Source organism: Vespula vulgaris, chromosome 2 (assembly GCF_905475345.1).
Source record: "Vespula vulgaris chromosome 2, iyVesVulg1.1, whole genome shotgun sequence".
NCBI classification, from domain to species: domain Eukaryota; kingdom Metazoa; phylum Arthropoda; class Insecta; order Hymenoptera; family Vespidae; genus Vespula; species Vespula vulgaris.
In genome coordinates, this window is record NC_066587.1 from 14,872,558 (window position 1) to 14,890,135 (window position 17,578).

Genomic DNA, 17,578 nt, shown 5'->3' on the forward strand with positions numbered 1-17,578 from the left:
AAAGGTACGAAAGAGAGTATATAATTCAAGGATAATATTATACAGTGCCGTTAGTTCCTCGCCATAAAATCTTTCTATGATCTTATCCTTAAAAGTTTCTTATGTAATATAAATTAAATTGAAATGAATTATTTCGCAAGGATATCGTTGGATTTTGGGTTTGCTTTTTTTTTCTTTTTTAATAATAAAAAGAAAAAGAAATATTCTCAAACGTCAGCCAGTTGCCATACACCAGTCTCTCTTCTCGCAGCTTGGTACAACGTGTCATTCGCATAAACTGCCGTGATCAAACGGAGCTTTGCTAGCTAACTCCTCGTAAACATGCGTTTTACGTTTGCTACATTCGACGTATACATCGTGTGCGATACGATTCGCTGCAGTTGGTAAAATTGCATTTCCGTATTAAAGGAAGCATACGATGCTTTTGCGCATCACCGTCTTCCAAGTCTCACGTTTTCTTCGTGAAAAAAAAAAAAAAGAGAGAAAGAAATAAGAAAAGGACGACGATGACGAATTTATTCTTTGAAAGAATCGATTTACTCCTTAATTAACACAAACAAAATATGCGATGAAAAAGAAAAGAAAAAGAAAAAAAATTGGAATCGTTAATACAGTGAATATCGATTCCTTTTCGTTTGAAAACAATGATTTACTCGATCGTATATCATTGGAATCGTTTTGGCATGGTAATTAATATGTCTTATAGTTGTATGTGTGTGCTTGTATAATCGTATCGATGATCGATGTTTAAGAGAGGTAGCAGACTAAAGTGGTACATCGTGCGTTGTTGAGTATATTTTGTGTTGCATTTAGAGAATGATTTACGTATATGTATATATGTATAAAATCCATGTGTTGTATATAATATATATATATATGTTCTTGTATATGTAAGTGTTATATAGAAAGGTAAAAAGAGTATCTAGAATATTATAAGAGTTTAGACAGCGAAGAAGAATAATAAATATCTTTACGGTGCAAAACGTATCATGGTCGATGTAAAAGTTACAGAACTTTTTAAAAATGCTGCACACGCGAACTCGTAGTATTCAAATTTTTAAGGGAGAACAAATTCAAGAAAGCACATACGTATTCCTGAGAAGAAGCGCTTCGAATTATGTAAAAGAACGGTTTTAAAAAGGCTTCTTCTTCGCCATCTTTCTTTTCCTCTCAAAAGAGACAAAGAGAGGAAAAGAAAAAGAGAAAGAGAAAGAGAAAGAGAGAGACAACTATATAAGCTATAAAAGACAATAATAATATCGCAGAAAAGAAAAAATAAATAGGAATAGAACAGCAAATCGTTTGCATGTAATCGGCTTTTTTGTATGTTTGTACTGTAGGTAAAGATAAAAAGAATAAAAAATAAAAGAAGGATCTGTTACCTTTTATTACTCTCGTTTGTATTTGTTAATTGTTATAAAAATGAAAAAGGTTGCAAAAATAGATATGCCATGCTATTCTGGTTCACCTATAACGATGTAGTATATGTATGTGCAACATACGTGTCTTTCACGAAAGTAATCGATAAAATTTCTCGGTTTGTGACCGTCGTTGCATGTCGAAATTATCGTAAACATATATAAGAATATACACAGAGTAAAAGATATATATATATAAGTACTGGAAGTAAAAGTAGTAGCGAAGATATAATAGTAAAAGAAAGAATTTAATTTAAATGGAATAGAGAAACCGTTAAAAGGAAAAGAATGATAAAGAAAGGAAATGAAAGAATGAGAAGAAAGAAATAAAGAAAGAAAAAGATAGAACATAAATCGAAGGTAAGAAGAAGATGCGAGGATATTGTACTTTTATTAAATAATTATACCTCTTTCCGTGTTCCCGCTTGTACTCGCCGCTGTACTTGGACCTACTCCCTACGAGCTCTATTATCTCAGGTATGCTACTAGCAAAAATTGCCTGTAAATAGAAATCATAACTGGAAAGGAATATGCCACTACGGATCGTTAAAAACAAAGTAGGTCATCTATGTATGCTCGCAATTTGCAGCGGGGCTTATGCCACCCCTCTTGTCTACGTGTACGTGTTTTTTATGTGTTCATTGGGTACGATATGGGTACACAAGCGTGTCTGCGTGTCTCTCTCTTTACGTGTGTACATATTACGCGTGTTTGTATATGTGTATGTATTTATATATATATATGAGTATATACACATGTGGTCGTACACGTTTGTTATATTCTACACGCTGCTGTATTTGTGTATTATCACCAAAAAAAGAAAATGAATCGGTCTTGGAAGGATAAGAGAAACAAATGTGGAAAGGAGACACACAACACACACAAACGATTCTTACCTCTTGTAAGCATTTACAGTGTATGAATGTATATATGCATGTGTACGTTTATGTTTCACGTCGTTCGTATATGTATTCCTGGAAAGTGCTGATCATTGTATAATACTCACCACGCTTCAATACGAACACGATTTTACGTACATAGAGGAAGTTTCCTTTAACTCGCAATGTTGGAATATCTCGTGAGAGATTGAACCTATTAAAAAATTTTTTCAACGAATGTTGTTTGGTATGAAAGAGGACGTCGTATGGTGTAAATAATTTTTTTGCAAGTCGTGTGACGGACGAAATTTCAAAGTCTAATTCAATTTTTTTAAGTGGGTCCATATATCCTTCTTTAAAGAAAACACTCTGTATATTGTGTATATATATATATATATACATGTATGTATATATGTATGACGTATATATACGTCGGATGCATAAAGTTAGAGAATAGGGTGGAAATACTAGCTGGGGCTACTTAATGGCTTGGTGGACTGACGTGGACACTGATGGATATTTCTTTATATTTATTCTTCTATCCGCCGTAAGATGAGAAGCTTTAAAATGCTCGGAAAATGGTGCTCGTCTTTGGTAACGCGACAATGACGATAAACGATTATCGATCCGTTCTCGATGCTTCGATGTTCGTTCTCTTTTTTTGCACGAGTACCCGCGTAAAACCGTACCATTCGAAACAAAAAAGAAAAACGAGAGAGAGAGAAATAGAGAGAAAGAGAAAGAGAAAGATAGATAAATAGAGAGAAAAAGAAAGAGAGAGAGAGAGAGAGAAAGAGAGAGAGAGAGAGAGAGAGAGAAAATATGACCAAAATTCGTGTTTTAGCGTATTAACAGATAGGAAAAATTTTTTTCTAAGGAACAAAATATTCAGTTATAGTGATAAAAAATTTTTAATAAAAAGAATCGACAGAGAGAAAAAGAATATTAAACGTACACTTGCACAAAAAGAAAAAAATAATCGTGCAATATTATCCATTTATTTTGAATATTTGGTTAAATTATAATTCACAAAATACGTTTATCTCTTATGCGAGAAAATAATTCTCTGTAACCGACTGTTAATGCATTAATCTTGGTAATGATCGTTAAAATCGTATTATTGGATACTAAAAAAGCGTGACAAAGCGAGTTGGTAAAATGCTCGTCGAATAAGGGGCAAAGAGACAATAGAAACAAATATAGATAGAAAGATAAAAACAATTGATGCTGCTGTCAGAATGAAAATACATTTTACTTCGATATATGTAATATATGTGATCCAAAAGTATTACATTACCTATAAATGCAATAAGATTGATAATGGTATTATCCAGTGGCAGAAAATTCCGTGGAGCTTTTAAATGCAGTTTACGTAAAGTGTCGCGACCAACTGATCCTATAAGTATATGTGTTGTATGAGAGAGAACACCGTATGTAAACACACGTGTATATATAAAACGCGTATGCCCGAGACAGCTTTGCGCTGTTTTTACAAAGAGAGGAAGAGAGAGAGAGATAGAAAGAGAGAGAGAGAGAGAGAGAGAGAGAGAGAGAGAGAGAGAGAGATATATACATGTATGTATATACAAGTAGAAAGAGAAATGCGGTAAGTTGATGCTTCAAATAAAGAGGCATCGTTCGTTGCTGTGAACTGTAAATCTTGTGAAAGAGAGGATAAGAGATCGAAAGAGATAGAGAGTGAAATAGAGTGAGAAGGGAATAGAGAGAGAGAGAGAGAGAGAGAGAGAGAGAGATAGGCTATAAGCATGACATTTATCTGACTGGCAAGCAAAAGATAAAGGCGAATAGCTCGGTGAATCCGTTCTATGTTTTTTTATATAGAATTATAGAACATTCAAATATAATTATAAGCATCAGCAATTCCTCACGCCGATTACATCGACCATTCTGTTGTTTTCTCTTCTTTTTATTTTTCTTTTTCGTTGTACCGCATTTAACCCTGATGACATCTTGATATCTGTCCTTACCATTGTTATTTTTTGATCCTTTCTATTTCTTCTTTCACTCGAAAAATCTTCTTCTGGCGATTCCATTTCTGTTCAATTTGTTTTTGATCCTTTTAATTCGTCTCTTTATTTCCATATGGCTCAAGCAACCAAAGACACTGCAGTTTAACGAATCAACGCAAGAGATAGATAGATAGATAGATAGATAGATAGATAGATAGATGGATAGATAGATAAATAGATAGATAGATAGATAGATATATAGATATATAGATTAAAAGATAGACGATACACTGATAAGTACATAGAAAAACATGGCTTGAAAGAACAAGAGAATCGATCGATTTGCGAAAAGGTATGTATGTACCTGACACATACTCTCCTCTTTTTTTTTTCTTTTTTTCTTTTAATCCCATTCTAGTAATCGCGATGATGAATAATAAGAATAAAAATGTACTGGCGATTTAAAAGCTGAGAAATTACATACTCCGTTTTCTACGTCAATCGATATACGAATCTAATAGTGACGGAACGAAACTTAAAATTGATCGCAAGTAAGAAGTTACATCAGTTCGGAGAGCGAGAGGATTTTACGAGAATTCCCTTCGCAAGGGTGCATATTTTCATAATCGAGTGGCTACGTGTTTTTTATTCTTTTTATCTTTTTTATTATATATATATATATATATATATATATATATATATATATATATATTGTTTGTTTCGTTCGTTCGTTTTTTACTTAAAAAAAATTTTTTTTGATTATAAAGGCAGTATCGAGCGTTGTATGAAACATAAAGGCGAATGTTCATCATGTGTAGAACATTATCATACAAATTAGACGAATTTCTATCGAAACATTAATTTTTATTTTTGATAATTATCGAAAAATATAAAGTGAAATTGTCATCGTCCAATTTGTCAAAATATTTCTGATTACACACGGACGCTAACAGCCATATGATGAATATTCGAAAATCGAAACAAAAGATTAAAACTATATATCGTCCAATGATTAGAGAATACAATATAATAATATAATATAATATATATATGTATATAAATGGTAAACGTATTGCTACGATGAGTAATCCGGGAAAAAAAATTTTAAGCGGCCAGAAATAATATGAGTTAGTAGAAATATATTTCAGCAGCGTATCAGCGCACGGAGGACAGTATGTATGTATAGAACACAGATATACACAGGCAATAACGACAGTGAAAAATTGAAGCTCGCACAAAACACCAACATTTCACTATTTATAATATAAGGAAAAAGTTATCGAGTACTTTTAATCTTGTTTTATTATTATTTTTTTGTTTCTTCACTTTTTCTTTTGCACGATAAAGTTTCATGGCCATAAGAGAGAAAAAGAGAGAAAGAGAGATAGCAATATAGACAGAGATAGAGATAGAGATAGAGATAGAGATAGAGAGAAAGAGAAAAAGAGAGAGAGAGAGAGAGAAAGATACAGACAGAGAAAGAGAGAAAACGTTCAAACGAGAAGGATTCTTTGCAACATCCAGTCTCGAAGTGGACCGTATCTTTTTTAAAGAAACGACGCAATAATGATTCGAAAATAATAATAATAAAAAAAAGTTCGAGTGTTTTAAAATTTGATGACGACTGCCTATACGATTTGAATACAAAATTAAAAAAAATTTATAATACTACAATTGTACTATAATAGTTGAAATAAATATCGTTGATTTAATGCTTGCTTATAATATACTTATACACTTATACATAAAACACTTATACATGTATAGCAAAGCTTTGAAATAAAATTCCAAAAAAAAAAAAAAAATAGAAAAGTAATAATAAAGAAAAAGACAGAGAGGGAGATTACCATTTGGTTTCATTAATTAACTCGTATTTCAAAACTCGATGAGTCGAAATTGTACGCAAGTAGAGTGACAGGAATGAAAAAAAAAAAAAAGAAAATAAAATTTCAAACTGTTGCGACGATGAATGAAACTAATTTTTGTTGATTGATTTTTTCTTTTTTTTTTTCTTTTGCACGTAAGTGATTGACAACGAGAAGGGATGCCCAAATATCCTAAAACGTATCTCTCTGTGAATTTTGTTCCTCTGACAACATGAAAGACACACGATGGACGACACGAATAAGCGTTCTCCTACTATGGAAGTTACAAATACTATATAGAATAAACATCGCGCTAATTTTACGAATGTAAATTATTTTTGCTGAAGATATATATATATACATAATATATATGTAATATAATATAATAATTAATAAATTATAACACGACGATATGAAAAAGATGACGTAAAATCGAAGAAAATACGTTTTTACGATTTTCGTATTTCTTATAATACGATAATTATAAAGAGAAAGAGAGAGCAAATAGACGAACAGATAGGACACGAGACGAATAGAACACTAGACAGAGAGAGAGAGAGAGATAGACAGATAGAAAAGAGAGAGAGAGAGAGAGAGAGAGAGAGAGAGAGAGAGAGAGAGAGAGAGAGAGAGAGAAAGCAAGAAAGCATTGAAAAAGAAGAAATAAAAAAAGAATTGCACCGATATGGCGTAAGCACACTTTTATCGAATTATGTACCTACTACGAACTATAAATCACGAGCTTCTTTTTCTCTAGATATAATAAAATATATATATATAAAAAAAAAAGAAAAAAGACGAGAACAATTGCGACGGAATAGTATTTTTTGATTAGAGGAAACCTAGGTGTAACGATCAACAATGATCGAGAAAATTTGTCTTATCTCAGACTCGATAAAAAAGGTTCATCTGTTTTTTGAGAATCCATTGATTAAGATTTATTGAGAATAACGAGAGAAAGAGAGAAAAAGAAGAAGAGGAAAAAGAAGAAGTAGAAGAAGAAGAAGAAGAAGAAGAAGAGAAAACCTAAGAGAAAAATGGACCGTGCGGGTAACGGACCGTGTTGACGCGTGCTGCTCGACAAATAAGGGCCGATGATTGGAGTCTCTCAAATTTTAAAATATACTATATATTTCATCGGATCGTCGTAATTATAATAAACAAATGTGCGCGGACGGACATATAAAGAAATTTCTATATACATATGTATATATATATATATATATATATATATATATATATATATATATATATAAACATATGTATAACTGCGCGCGCGCGTGTGCGACTCGCAGAGACACACAAACAAAATTTTCTCTTTTTTTTTATTTTATTTTATTTTTTATTTCTAAATGGACGATTTTCTAATAGGAACAACGACGACAACAGCGATCCGCGTTAACGTATGATTTTTGCAACGACCGACGCCGGAGATGAGTAAAGCTAACTCCGATATCGATTTTTTTCTCTTTTATTTTATTTTATTTTATTTTATTTTTATTCTCGACGCTCGGTACACAACCCCCTACCCTTAGCTCGCTACGACGAATCAAAAATCGTCTGGTGATGGCCGAGAAACGAATAAAAAAAAAATAGGAAAAAAAAGGAAAAAAGAAAATTCGGCTTTTTCGATCGGTGTTATTTTCTTTTTGTACTGTTTTTTCTATTTTTTTTTTTTTATTTCTTTCTCCTTTTAATCAGTCACTTTTTGACATATCGTAAAGCGAATTTTTCTTTTAAAGGGGATCGAGAATCCGCCTAACACATCGAAACAACAGAAGAACTCGCGTTTTTCAAAATTATCCTTCGTATTCTAAAGTATGTCTCGTAGAGACATACTGTATGATAGATTTGTATAGAAGCGAATAAAACCTAGGTGAGTAAGGACTGGTCCACGTTCTAATTAATCGACGACGCTCGATTTCTCTGTATATAATTTGAATAATTATCTAAAAAACATTTAGTAAACTCTCTTTGGGGAAGATCAATCTTCGACGGGATCGTAATTTCATTTGACTTTTTTCATTTTTTTTCTTTTCAATTTCTCTTTTGTTTCGTTTCTTGGTTATTGACTGTTGTTTTTTTTTTTTTTACATAATTATGATTATTTTGTCTTTTTTTTTATTTCAATTCTCATTCTAAGACTGGACCACGGTGAACAACATGATAGAAAAAACACGAGTATATATATATATATTATTAATTTGTTCCTCTTTTACGTTTCACAAAATTCACCGACCAAGCGAATATGTACGTGTTTCTAACTCGTCGGAAAAATCATAGATCGTCCAGTAGCAATATGTTTCTTAGATTTCGACGATTCCTTCGTTTCTTATTTATTATTCATTTTGATATTTATCTTTCGTTTTTCTTTCTGACAAATAATCGTAAAGATTTGTGGTACGAGCGACTCATTTTGCTCGTAATTTAACACGAGGCCTCTCGTGACTCGTTTATATAAACTCACGGATCAAACATATCGTTTTCTTTCTTTTTTTTTTCGTTAGATATAACAATAATAATAACGATAACGATAATAATAATAATAATAATAATAATAATAATAATAATAATAATAATAATAATAATAATAACGATATATATATATACTATAGTAATGTATATATAGACGTTATAGGAGAAAATAATAAAAATGGACTTACCAAACCGACGAGTAGAAAAAATACTAGGAATGTGCGGCCGAGGACCGTCTGGCAGTAAACGTCGCCATATCCTACCGTGGACATCGTCACGATTAGAAAATACACGCAGGTCCAGTACGAAAGCTGTTGCGGGTTTGTGAACTCGAATGGATCCCCTGAGTTTTCAAGCTGCGAAGAAATTATTCTCGGATCATTAAGATCAACGATCTCGGTTTAATTAAATTTAAATGGGGGAGTCTTCGAGTAGATATAGAAAAAGGAAATTGTGAGAAAGAGAAGTCGTCCTTTCCGTGATGTGAGATACGTATGTACCTAATTGAAAAAATTTTTTTACCAAATGAATGATGCCAGCAGCGGTCAACCAGACGGAGATGAAGATGGATACGAGTTGGGCGAGACGAATGGAGCTCGATGTCTTTAGAATGTTGAGGTACTGGAGGATGTCAGGGACCGTCATCAATCGTAGGGCTCGGAGGAATCTCAGTCCGATCCACGTCCGATCGAGATATATCGATACGAAGGACGGTGGTATCGTAAAGTAATCCACGAACGAGTACATCTCCAGCATGAACCACAGCTTGTCACTGGCGGCGATAAACTGTTTACGGGAAAGACAAAAAAAAAACAAAACAAACGGCAAGATGATCGATCCTTGTACAATCGATCGATATACATTTCTATTCCTGTGTGTTTTATTTGTTCTTTTCGCTTTTCCTTTCATTCATCCTAAAATTCTAAAAATATCGTTTACTTACGCGTATAAAAAAGTAGACCATAAAAAATATATTGAAAGCTAAGTCTATCTGCTGAGTAAAATTGTTGCTCCATTTCTGGCAACGTTCCACCTCCTCGCTGGAACAGAAAAAAGAAAAGTCCCCGATCGTTGGATTATCGATAATAATATTCTTGTTTAAGAAGAGAGAAAGAAATGGTGGGAAAGGAAAAAGGAAAGTGGGAAAGAAAGGTATTCTTTGCGGGAATGAAGTAAAGACCTTTGTCAAGACGAGACGAGTAATTGCAACAGGTGCAACGCACAAGGTTTTCTTTTAATCGATAGACAGACAGCAGAAACGCGAACAGCAGACGAGGAAAAAGGTTAAGTGTCGAGTTTACTTGTGCAAAATTCAACGAATTGTTTTTCGAGATTGACTAAAATAATAGTAATATTAATACTATTATTACTAATAATAATAACCAAATAACAGAAGACAAAATTCTTACCTGGAGGCATCGATGAAGTATATTATAAGCGATGCTATACTGAGAATGAAAACTAGCACCACCTGAAATAGAAAACACAATATGTCAGCTACTTTGATCGTCCTGTTTTAAGAATAAATAAATAATTGAAAGGAAAGAGAGAGAAAGAGAGAGATAGACAGAGATAGAAAGTAACAATAACGTCTTAAGTTTCTCGAGTAGGTACTATAACCGATGATAGAGTAGTGGAACGAAAGGATGGAGGATGTGAAAATAAACACGAAACGTAGACTTTAGAGTATACCAACTAGGAAATAAAATCTTGCTTAACATAGAATAAGCGCGTACGTCCACGTGCGTGTGCGTATGTCCGTATTATGAATGGTGCGTATTCTTTCACACAAACACAGGTACTTACTTATACATATACCTTAATACATGAAACACAAACAGATGAAAAAACATAAATTCGAAAGTACGATAAAATTTATGAGTTATCAAAGAGAATCGAAGCTCCCACGGTTGTCCTAGAGCTCGCATATACATTAATATATACATAATATGTGTGTATATATATATATATATATATATAAACGTAATGTAAATAACTAAAGAGGCATAAGTCTTGTATGTACGTATATCCTAGGTAAGCTACATCACTCGCAACGATCGATTTCAAGTTACTTGGCTCTGTTCCAGATACTACCTCGTTAAATTTCGAACGATTTCTCGCTCCGTATGCTCAAAATCGGCCCTCACTTTTATTTTTTATATTTCCTCTTCCTTCTCTTTCATATATTATTATCAGTTGATGGTTAAGTTCACGACTAAAGCACTCTCGCTTGTGGCTCGTTAAATTTGTCCAACGCGATGCGTGTTTCGACACCCACCAGTCGTTTCTTCTTACCCCTCCTCGCCCCATTCTCCCACATGACGGCCATACCGAGTGGGCGACGAAAACAAATACTACTTGTTTATTATTACAAACTTTCTCTATCGGCCGAAACACAGAGAGGAGCTAGATGATATATCCTTTTCGAAATAGCGCAGCTAATTACACTTTGAATCACGATTATTCTCTTTACAATGCTATTCATTCATGATTTAATATCTAAATGTCTGGGTAATCCGAAGAAGGGTAGGTCACAAGTTCGAATTTATATTAAATTATAAAAATTTGCTTTAGAAATTATTTAGAAACTACCTTGAAATGAGAAGAAACAAATCGAGTTGCGCGAATAAATTCTTTCGATTTTCGATACAAATTCACTTTTATCTTTTTAAAGAAAAGAAAAGAAAAGAAAAGAAAAGAAAGAAAAAGAAAAAAATAATGATAATAAAAATGTGAATAAACTGGTTGATTCACTCGTAGAGAATCGAAGAAAATTTCACAAAGTAAAGTTAACGTTACTGAAATAAACATCAAGATAGAGGAAGATAAAGCGAGAGAGAGAGGAAGAGAGAGAGAGAGAGAGAGAGAGAGAGAGAGAGAGAGAGAGAGAGAAGGGAGATATCGGAGGGGTGCAGTAAGAGTCAGTTTTATCAATAAACGCGTGTATGGCCGGAGGAGGATGTTATACCCGTGACCACCAGCACCGATATCGATCGGTGGCAACCCTCTCCGACTCCCTCGCTTCGTTCGTAGCGCGAGCTGCAACGTGTCGGCACCTATACGTTACCGGGTTAACCGAGTACAGCTGCACTCCAACGGGGGTAAGACAAGCTTTACGTTTGAACTTGCGTTTGACCTGGTCACGAGGCTGTCGCTTTTCTCTCTTCTTCTCTCTCTCTCTCTCTCTCTCTCTCTCTCTCTCTCTCTCTCTATTGCATTGCCTCTTTCAGCCAGAAGGATGCCTCTCTCTCTTATTCACTCTATTTCAAATCTCCAGTACATCCTCCTTCCTCTCTCCTTCAGCAACGAATGAAACGCGAGGTGGCGTTTCACTACTTTCCAACCCTTCGGCACACGCCCGAACACCGATCTTCTCTTTCTCTCTCTCTCTCTCATTTTCGCTCTTGCTTCCTCTTGATATCTCTCTCTCTCTCTCTCTGTCCCTTCCTTGTTTGCTTTTGGTATCTCTCTCCGTCTCTCTTTCTTGCTTGTTCTGAGTATATATATCCCTCTCTCTTTCTTGCTTACTCTTGGTACATATATGTGCATATATATATATATATGTATGTATGTATGTATGTATGTATGTATGTATGTATGTATGTATGTATGTATGTATGTATGTATGTATGTATGTATGTATGTATGTATGTATGAATGTATGTATGTATGTATGTATGTATATATGTATGTATGTATACATATATATACATATATATCTCCCACTTACTGGAGCATGATAGGAAGATATAGGTCAGTGGGTTATCACCACCGGGATCGTTCTCCATTACCGGAAGCTTTTCTGACCAATTGCATCTTCGAAAGGACAACTGGACTGAGGGTAAGTTCGTGGCTAGAAGGGAGGGAGAAATGAAGGGGGAAAAGAAAAAGATGGAAGACGAATTCGTACTTTCCGATTGTTAAGTTTCTTAACTGAGACTTCAAGTTGTTTACGTGCTCTGTTTATTCGTCTCTTCCTATCAGGAATTAGAGAGATCCTTGAAAGAAACCGGAACGAACGGGGCTGGGTGGGTGAACCGAAGCGGTGCAATCTGGTAAGAGATTTATTTATCGCGAGCACAGTTCTTTACGGCGTCCTACTGTCTCTTGATTCCCATTGTTATTTAAATTACAAATAAATAAATATATCTTATATATACACATATATATATATATTTCGTTGGCGTTAAATAGATATAATGATCGTAGAAAATGTCCGTGTAAAGAGAAAGAAAGAAAAAGGAGGTAAACAGAAGAAGATAAAAAAAGAAAAGAAAAAACGAATTTAATTATTTTAACTTTTTGAATAAAATAAAAGAAAACAGAGAAAGGGAAAGAGAAAGAAAAAGAGACATATAGCACGGAACATATAAAAGTGTCACGTTAATCGATTAGCATGTACCGCCTCATGCAACTGCATTATACGTACACACATACATATACACGGTATGTACGCAGCGCGCTTTAGTCGTAGCGACTCTCGCAAAGTTATTACAAAAGCTACTTCATTCAACGCTTCGTGAAGTAGAAGTGGCACTACCTCTTACTACCCCTACCCCCTCTACCCTACACCTTCTATCCTCGCACTATCACCGACGTCCTGTTCCATCCCCTACGAAGATACATATGTACGTACATACATACGTAGTGTAATTTTCACGTCTCGAGCGCGCCAGAGCGCTACTTAAGAAAATGCAATTTGCCCTGAGGAGCGGACAATCTGACCTATCGCGCCTTGCTATAAATAAAGATTGCCGTTCTTATTTTAGGATGAAAATTAGCGTGGGTCTCGGACAGTCTCGTCACGAGCCTCCTCGGTTATTTTCGTCGTCACCAAGACGACATATGCATATACTCTTTCTCTCTCTCTCTTTCTATCTCTCCTATCTCTCTCTCCGTCTTTCTTTCGATGAAGGATTTCATTTCTAAATCGTAAAATTGCAGCAAAAAAATCGATCTCGATTCTTCGTACTAAAGGAAAGTATCGTCGGACAGAAAAGGGAGAAAAAAACGTTCGCTTGAAAATCGATTGATTGAATAATTAATAATAAATTAGTAACGACGATTATCTTATACAATCGAAAAGGAAGGAAGAAAAGAAATTTATCGAAAGATGATTTAAGGAGGGATGATTGCATCGATTAAGATTTAGTTCCTAACGCCACGTCTAATTTCGTTATGTTAGAACCTAAACCTTATGCATTTAGTCCGATGGACGGAGGGAAGTCGAAGGTCAAGAACGAGAGAACGAACTCGGACTTCGTTAAGGGATTTCCTTCGCTTCGAGCTTACTTTTTAATTCGTCGTTCGATTCGTCGTTCTCCGAGTATAACAGCTCGTTAATAACGGAATCAAAGATTCGAGATTAGTTGATTCGATGAAGAAAGTATGGCGGACTTGTAAGTAAAAGCAAACGAGATCATATCTTTCGCGATTTTGTTGTGCAATAACGATTCTTAATTTGGATAATTGAAATCCTTGTTTTACGAGTACATGTAGGTTTCCATATACGTGTGCGTGTGTTTGTTAGCTATACGATAGAAACTCTTATTCGAGACTTGGGTATATCCGTGACGAAACGATGATCTCGATCGTGAACGAATCATCAACGATCCTTGGAATCGTCATCCAACTTAGATAACAACGGTGAATCATAGTCTCTGCTTGAAATAAGAATCTTCGTCAATATGTTCCTTCTCTTTCTCTCTCTTTCTCTCTCTATCTCTCTCTCTTTCTCCTCTTTTAAACCTTCTCTGCTGAGTATAAAAAAATAAAGTACTGCTACGAGAGAGTTATTCGAAAGGAAGGATGAGAGGTAGCCGAGAGGGTACCAGGCAAGAAAGTTTTACATCCCGAGATGGCGTACATCCAATTTTACGTCGTTTCGCGCCAACGGCAGATTGAACCGGGTTTATCTAATTCGACTATTTATACGAGTAAACGCGAAATTCGACGGTGGAAAACTACCGGCCTACGTATCAGCGACGTTTCACCCTTCTTTCCCTTTTCTTTCCTGACAATGATATAAGACGAGAGGATTCTAACGATCGTACGGATTTGTAGTTGAAATGCGAATACGAGAGAAAAAGAGAAGGAGATGGAAGATAATAGAAGAATATATCCAAGATTAGAAGAAAATCCTTCAGAATTTCTCTAATCCGATAATCCATCGTATCCGATTTATGATTGTTATATTAATTAATAAAAAAGAAAAAACGTTGTACTATATACGTTATTTAATAAATATATATATATAACGTACACAAAGAAAATTTTTCGATAATAATCTACGCAGAAAGCAAATAACATGGCGTAAGTTGTTATAGCAAATAAACACGATACGCCGGCAAATAACGTTGCCAACGATGTCCGCCAAAGTTTAGTATTATTCTATTTCCTAGGACGAATGATTCAAAATCGCTCGTCAGATGTATAACGAGCTCTCTCTCTCTCTCTTTCTCTCTCTCGCCTGTAATATTCCCCATTCGTAGGTATACACTAGTTTCGGTGTTTCATCGATGTCGAGCATTGATGATGCTGGAAACGGATCTACTAATTACACGCTAATTACGTTCGGAAATGAACGGGAACCACGTAACGACGAGAAGATTGAGATTGGTTCATTTATCGATCCCCAAACGCAATTGAAAAACATTATTCCATGTATTCTTGATAGTGATCGATAATGATCCAGTATTTCGTTTGAAAAAAAAAAGAAGAAAAGATCAAAAAATATATTTTTATTCGAAAGTAGGAGTACATGAATCTCTCTCTCTCTCTCTCTCTCTTTTCCTCCCTCCAGCCCTCTCGTTTTCTTTATCTCTATCTCCTATCCGCAGCGAGAACTATCGATAATGGGCCTTGGCACAGTAAAATTCGTGTTAGTCGGACGGGAGCGCGCTCCTAACATTTTACTTCGAATGGCGTCATGACAAATCTGTTACATTCTTGGAAATGGATATTGGCCGGTCGCCAACCGCCGTTATCTACTTTCCTTTCGGAGTATGATCCATATCCTTAATCCTTTTCGTTGCTTCCCACGAAAAATTACCTGTTACGATCCTCATTTTCATTTATGGAAAAATTCTAATCACTCGATGAGCTTTCGCTAATAAAAATTACTGATCACGTGTATTATTTCTAAATTACCACGTGTTATCGATCGGTATAGATCATTAAAAGAAAAAAAAAAAAAGAAAAGAAAAACAAAGAACCGAGGAAATAAATGTAAATACTAAACGCAAATAAATTATACATTGGTGAAATTTTCGTAACGAGTCGAGGCAAATCGTATTTAAACGATTAGACTTAATAGAAAGAGGAAGAGATAGGTAAAAGCGATCGGAGATTATTCTAAGTGTTTCCGACACCTAATCGATCGAGTTTGCGTGATGTACGTGTAAGGGACAATCAAGATCCATACGTTTACGTCTTAGACGTTTAAGAATAAGGGATCTTCTCTCGAAAGAAAACTGAAACGATCGCTCTTCTAATTCGTAATGCTAAGAATTTCGATGAAATTCGATTTTCTATTAATCATTGATTATTAAAATATGTTTCTTCGATCTTTCAAAGAATGGAGATAAAGGGGTAGCTATACAAAATATTTATTATTAGAATAAAGGAAGAAGAAGAAGAAGAAGGAGAAAATGGAGAAAGAGAGGATCTGTCCGAATAAATATCTCACGATCCCTCGCGGACCCTCGGCAATCAGTAGCAAAGATATATGTAGCATCGATTATAAATTATACACGGGATGACCTCGAAAGGGCAAACCGAAAAGGTTTCGTTTATCGATTCTTTGTTAGCGCTTGACGTCGAGCGAAATTAGACGATGACGACGACGACGACGACGATGAAGACGAAGACAAAGACGAAGACGACGACGACGACGACGACGACGACGACGACGACGTCAACGAATCGAGAAACGATATCCTATCATCTATATACGGAATAATCTCGTTGGGATATACAAGTTACGCAGGTATATCGTAGGAGGAAAAGGTATAAAGAATAAGAAACTGATTTCGTTATGTGGGTCGTTTGCTAGGTCATTCCGATTGCTAGTTGTGCAAAGGTTAAAGTCCAATTATAGACGACAGAAAAATAAAGTGACCCTCGTCTTCTGATACGAAATAATAAACGTTATCTGTATTTCTTTTTTTTCTCTTTTTCTCGATCGAACTAAATATATACAAAAGAAATAAAATTTACATTCTAGAAAAGTGGAACACGTCGAACATAAAATATTCTAACCAATAATAAATGGAGAAGGAGAAAGAGAGAGAGAGAGAGAGACAGACAGACAGACAGATAGAGAGAGAGAGAGAGAGAGAGAGAGAGAGAGGAAGAGAGAGAGAGAGAGAAAGAGAGATGATAAGGCATGCGTCTACAAGAAAAGAGAAAGGGAAAGATAAAAGATATCGTAGGGGATGAGGGATAAGAAAGGACGAAAAGAACATATCGAGTTCGATCGCCTCTCTCTTGCTCTCTTGGTTTTCTTTCTCTCTTTCTCTCTCTTTCTCTCAACGAAAAGCCGTTTCTAGGGTGAAGCAGCACACGCACTGCGTAGAAACCATCCACCCAGGGAGAACTAGGTCACCGGCCACGTACAATACTTGTGCGAGCTCCTCGTGAAACATCATGCGACGATGGGCGCACGCGCGCACATCCGAGGGGGTGATTCGCTAATTTTCCTACGCGTTTCACCTTCCAAATTAAACGAAAGGGGTAAGATAGAAGAGGAAACAAAAAAACAGTAATGAAAAAAATTAATGAAAAGGCGAATCGAAGGATACCGAGCAAAAAGTAAAATGAAAAGCAGAATAAATAAATAATGAATAAGTAAATAAATAAATAAATAAATAAAGTAAATTCGTTGCTTCTTTGCCATTGCATTTCCTTTCTTTTCTTCCTTTTTAAAGTTTTCTTCGGTGACGTCATATTACGCTGAGATTACATCGAAAGTG

The 17,578-nt window shown here is 35.1% G+C and overlaps 1 protein-coding gene across 50 annotated transcripts in view; it reads right to left on the reverse strand.

Annotated features, from left to right (window-relative positions):
- Nucleotides 1-17,578, reverse strand: part of LOC127061356 (calcium-activated potassium channel slowpoke) — a 78,623-nt gene that overhangs the window by 57,855 nt on the left and 3,190 nt on the right. For 33 of the 50 annotated variants that reach the window (XM_050988083.1, XM_050988087.1, XM_050988115.1 and 30 more), the window contains exons 2-5: nucleotides 10,016-10,077; nucleotides 9,550-9,646; nucleotides 9,129-9,392; nucleotides 8,795-8,962 (exon numbers count right to left, since the gene is read on the reverse strand). In XM_050988083.1, coding sequence (XP_050844040.1) covers nucleotides 8,795-8,962; nucleotides 9,129-9,392; nucleotides 9,550-9,646; nucleotides 10,016-10,077 — 591 coding nt within the window. Of the gene's footprint in view, nucleotides 1-1,825; nucleotides 1,918-8,794; nucleotides 8,963-9,128; nucleotides 9,393-9,549; nucleotides 9,647-10,015; nucleotides 10,078-17,578 lie in introns of all 50 variants that reach the window. The other 17 variants (XM_050988119.1, XM_050988105.1, XM_050988100.1 and 14 more) reach the window with 1 other exon arrangement.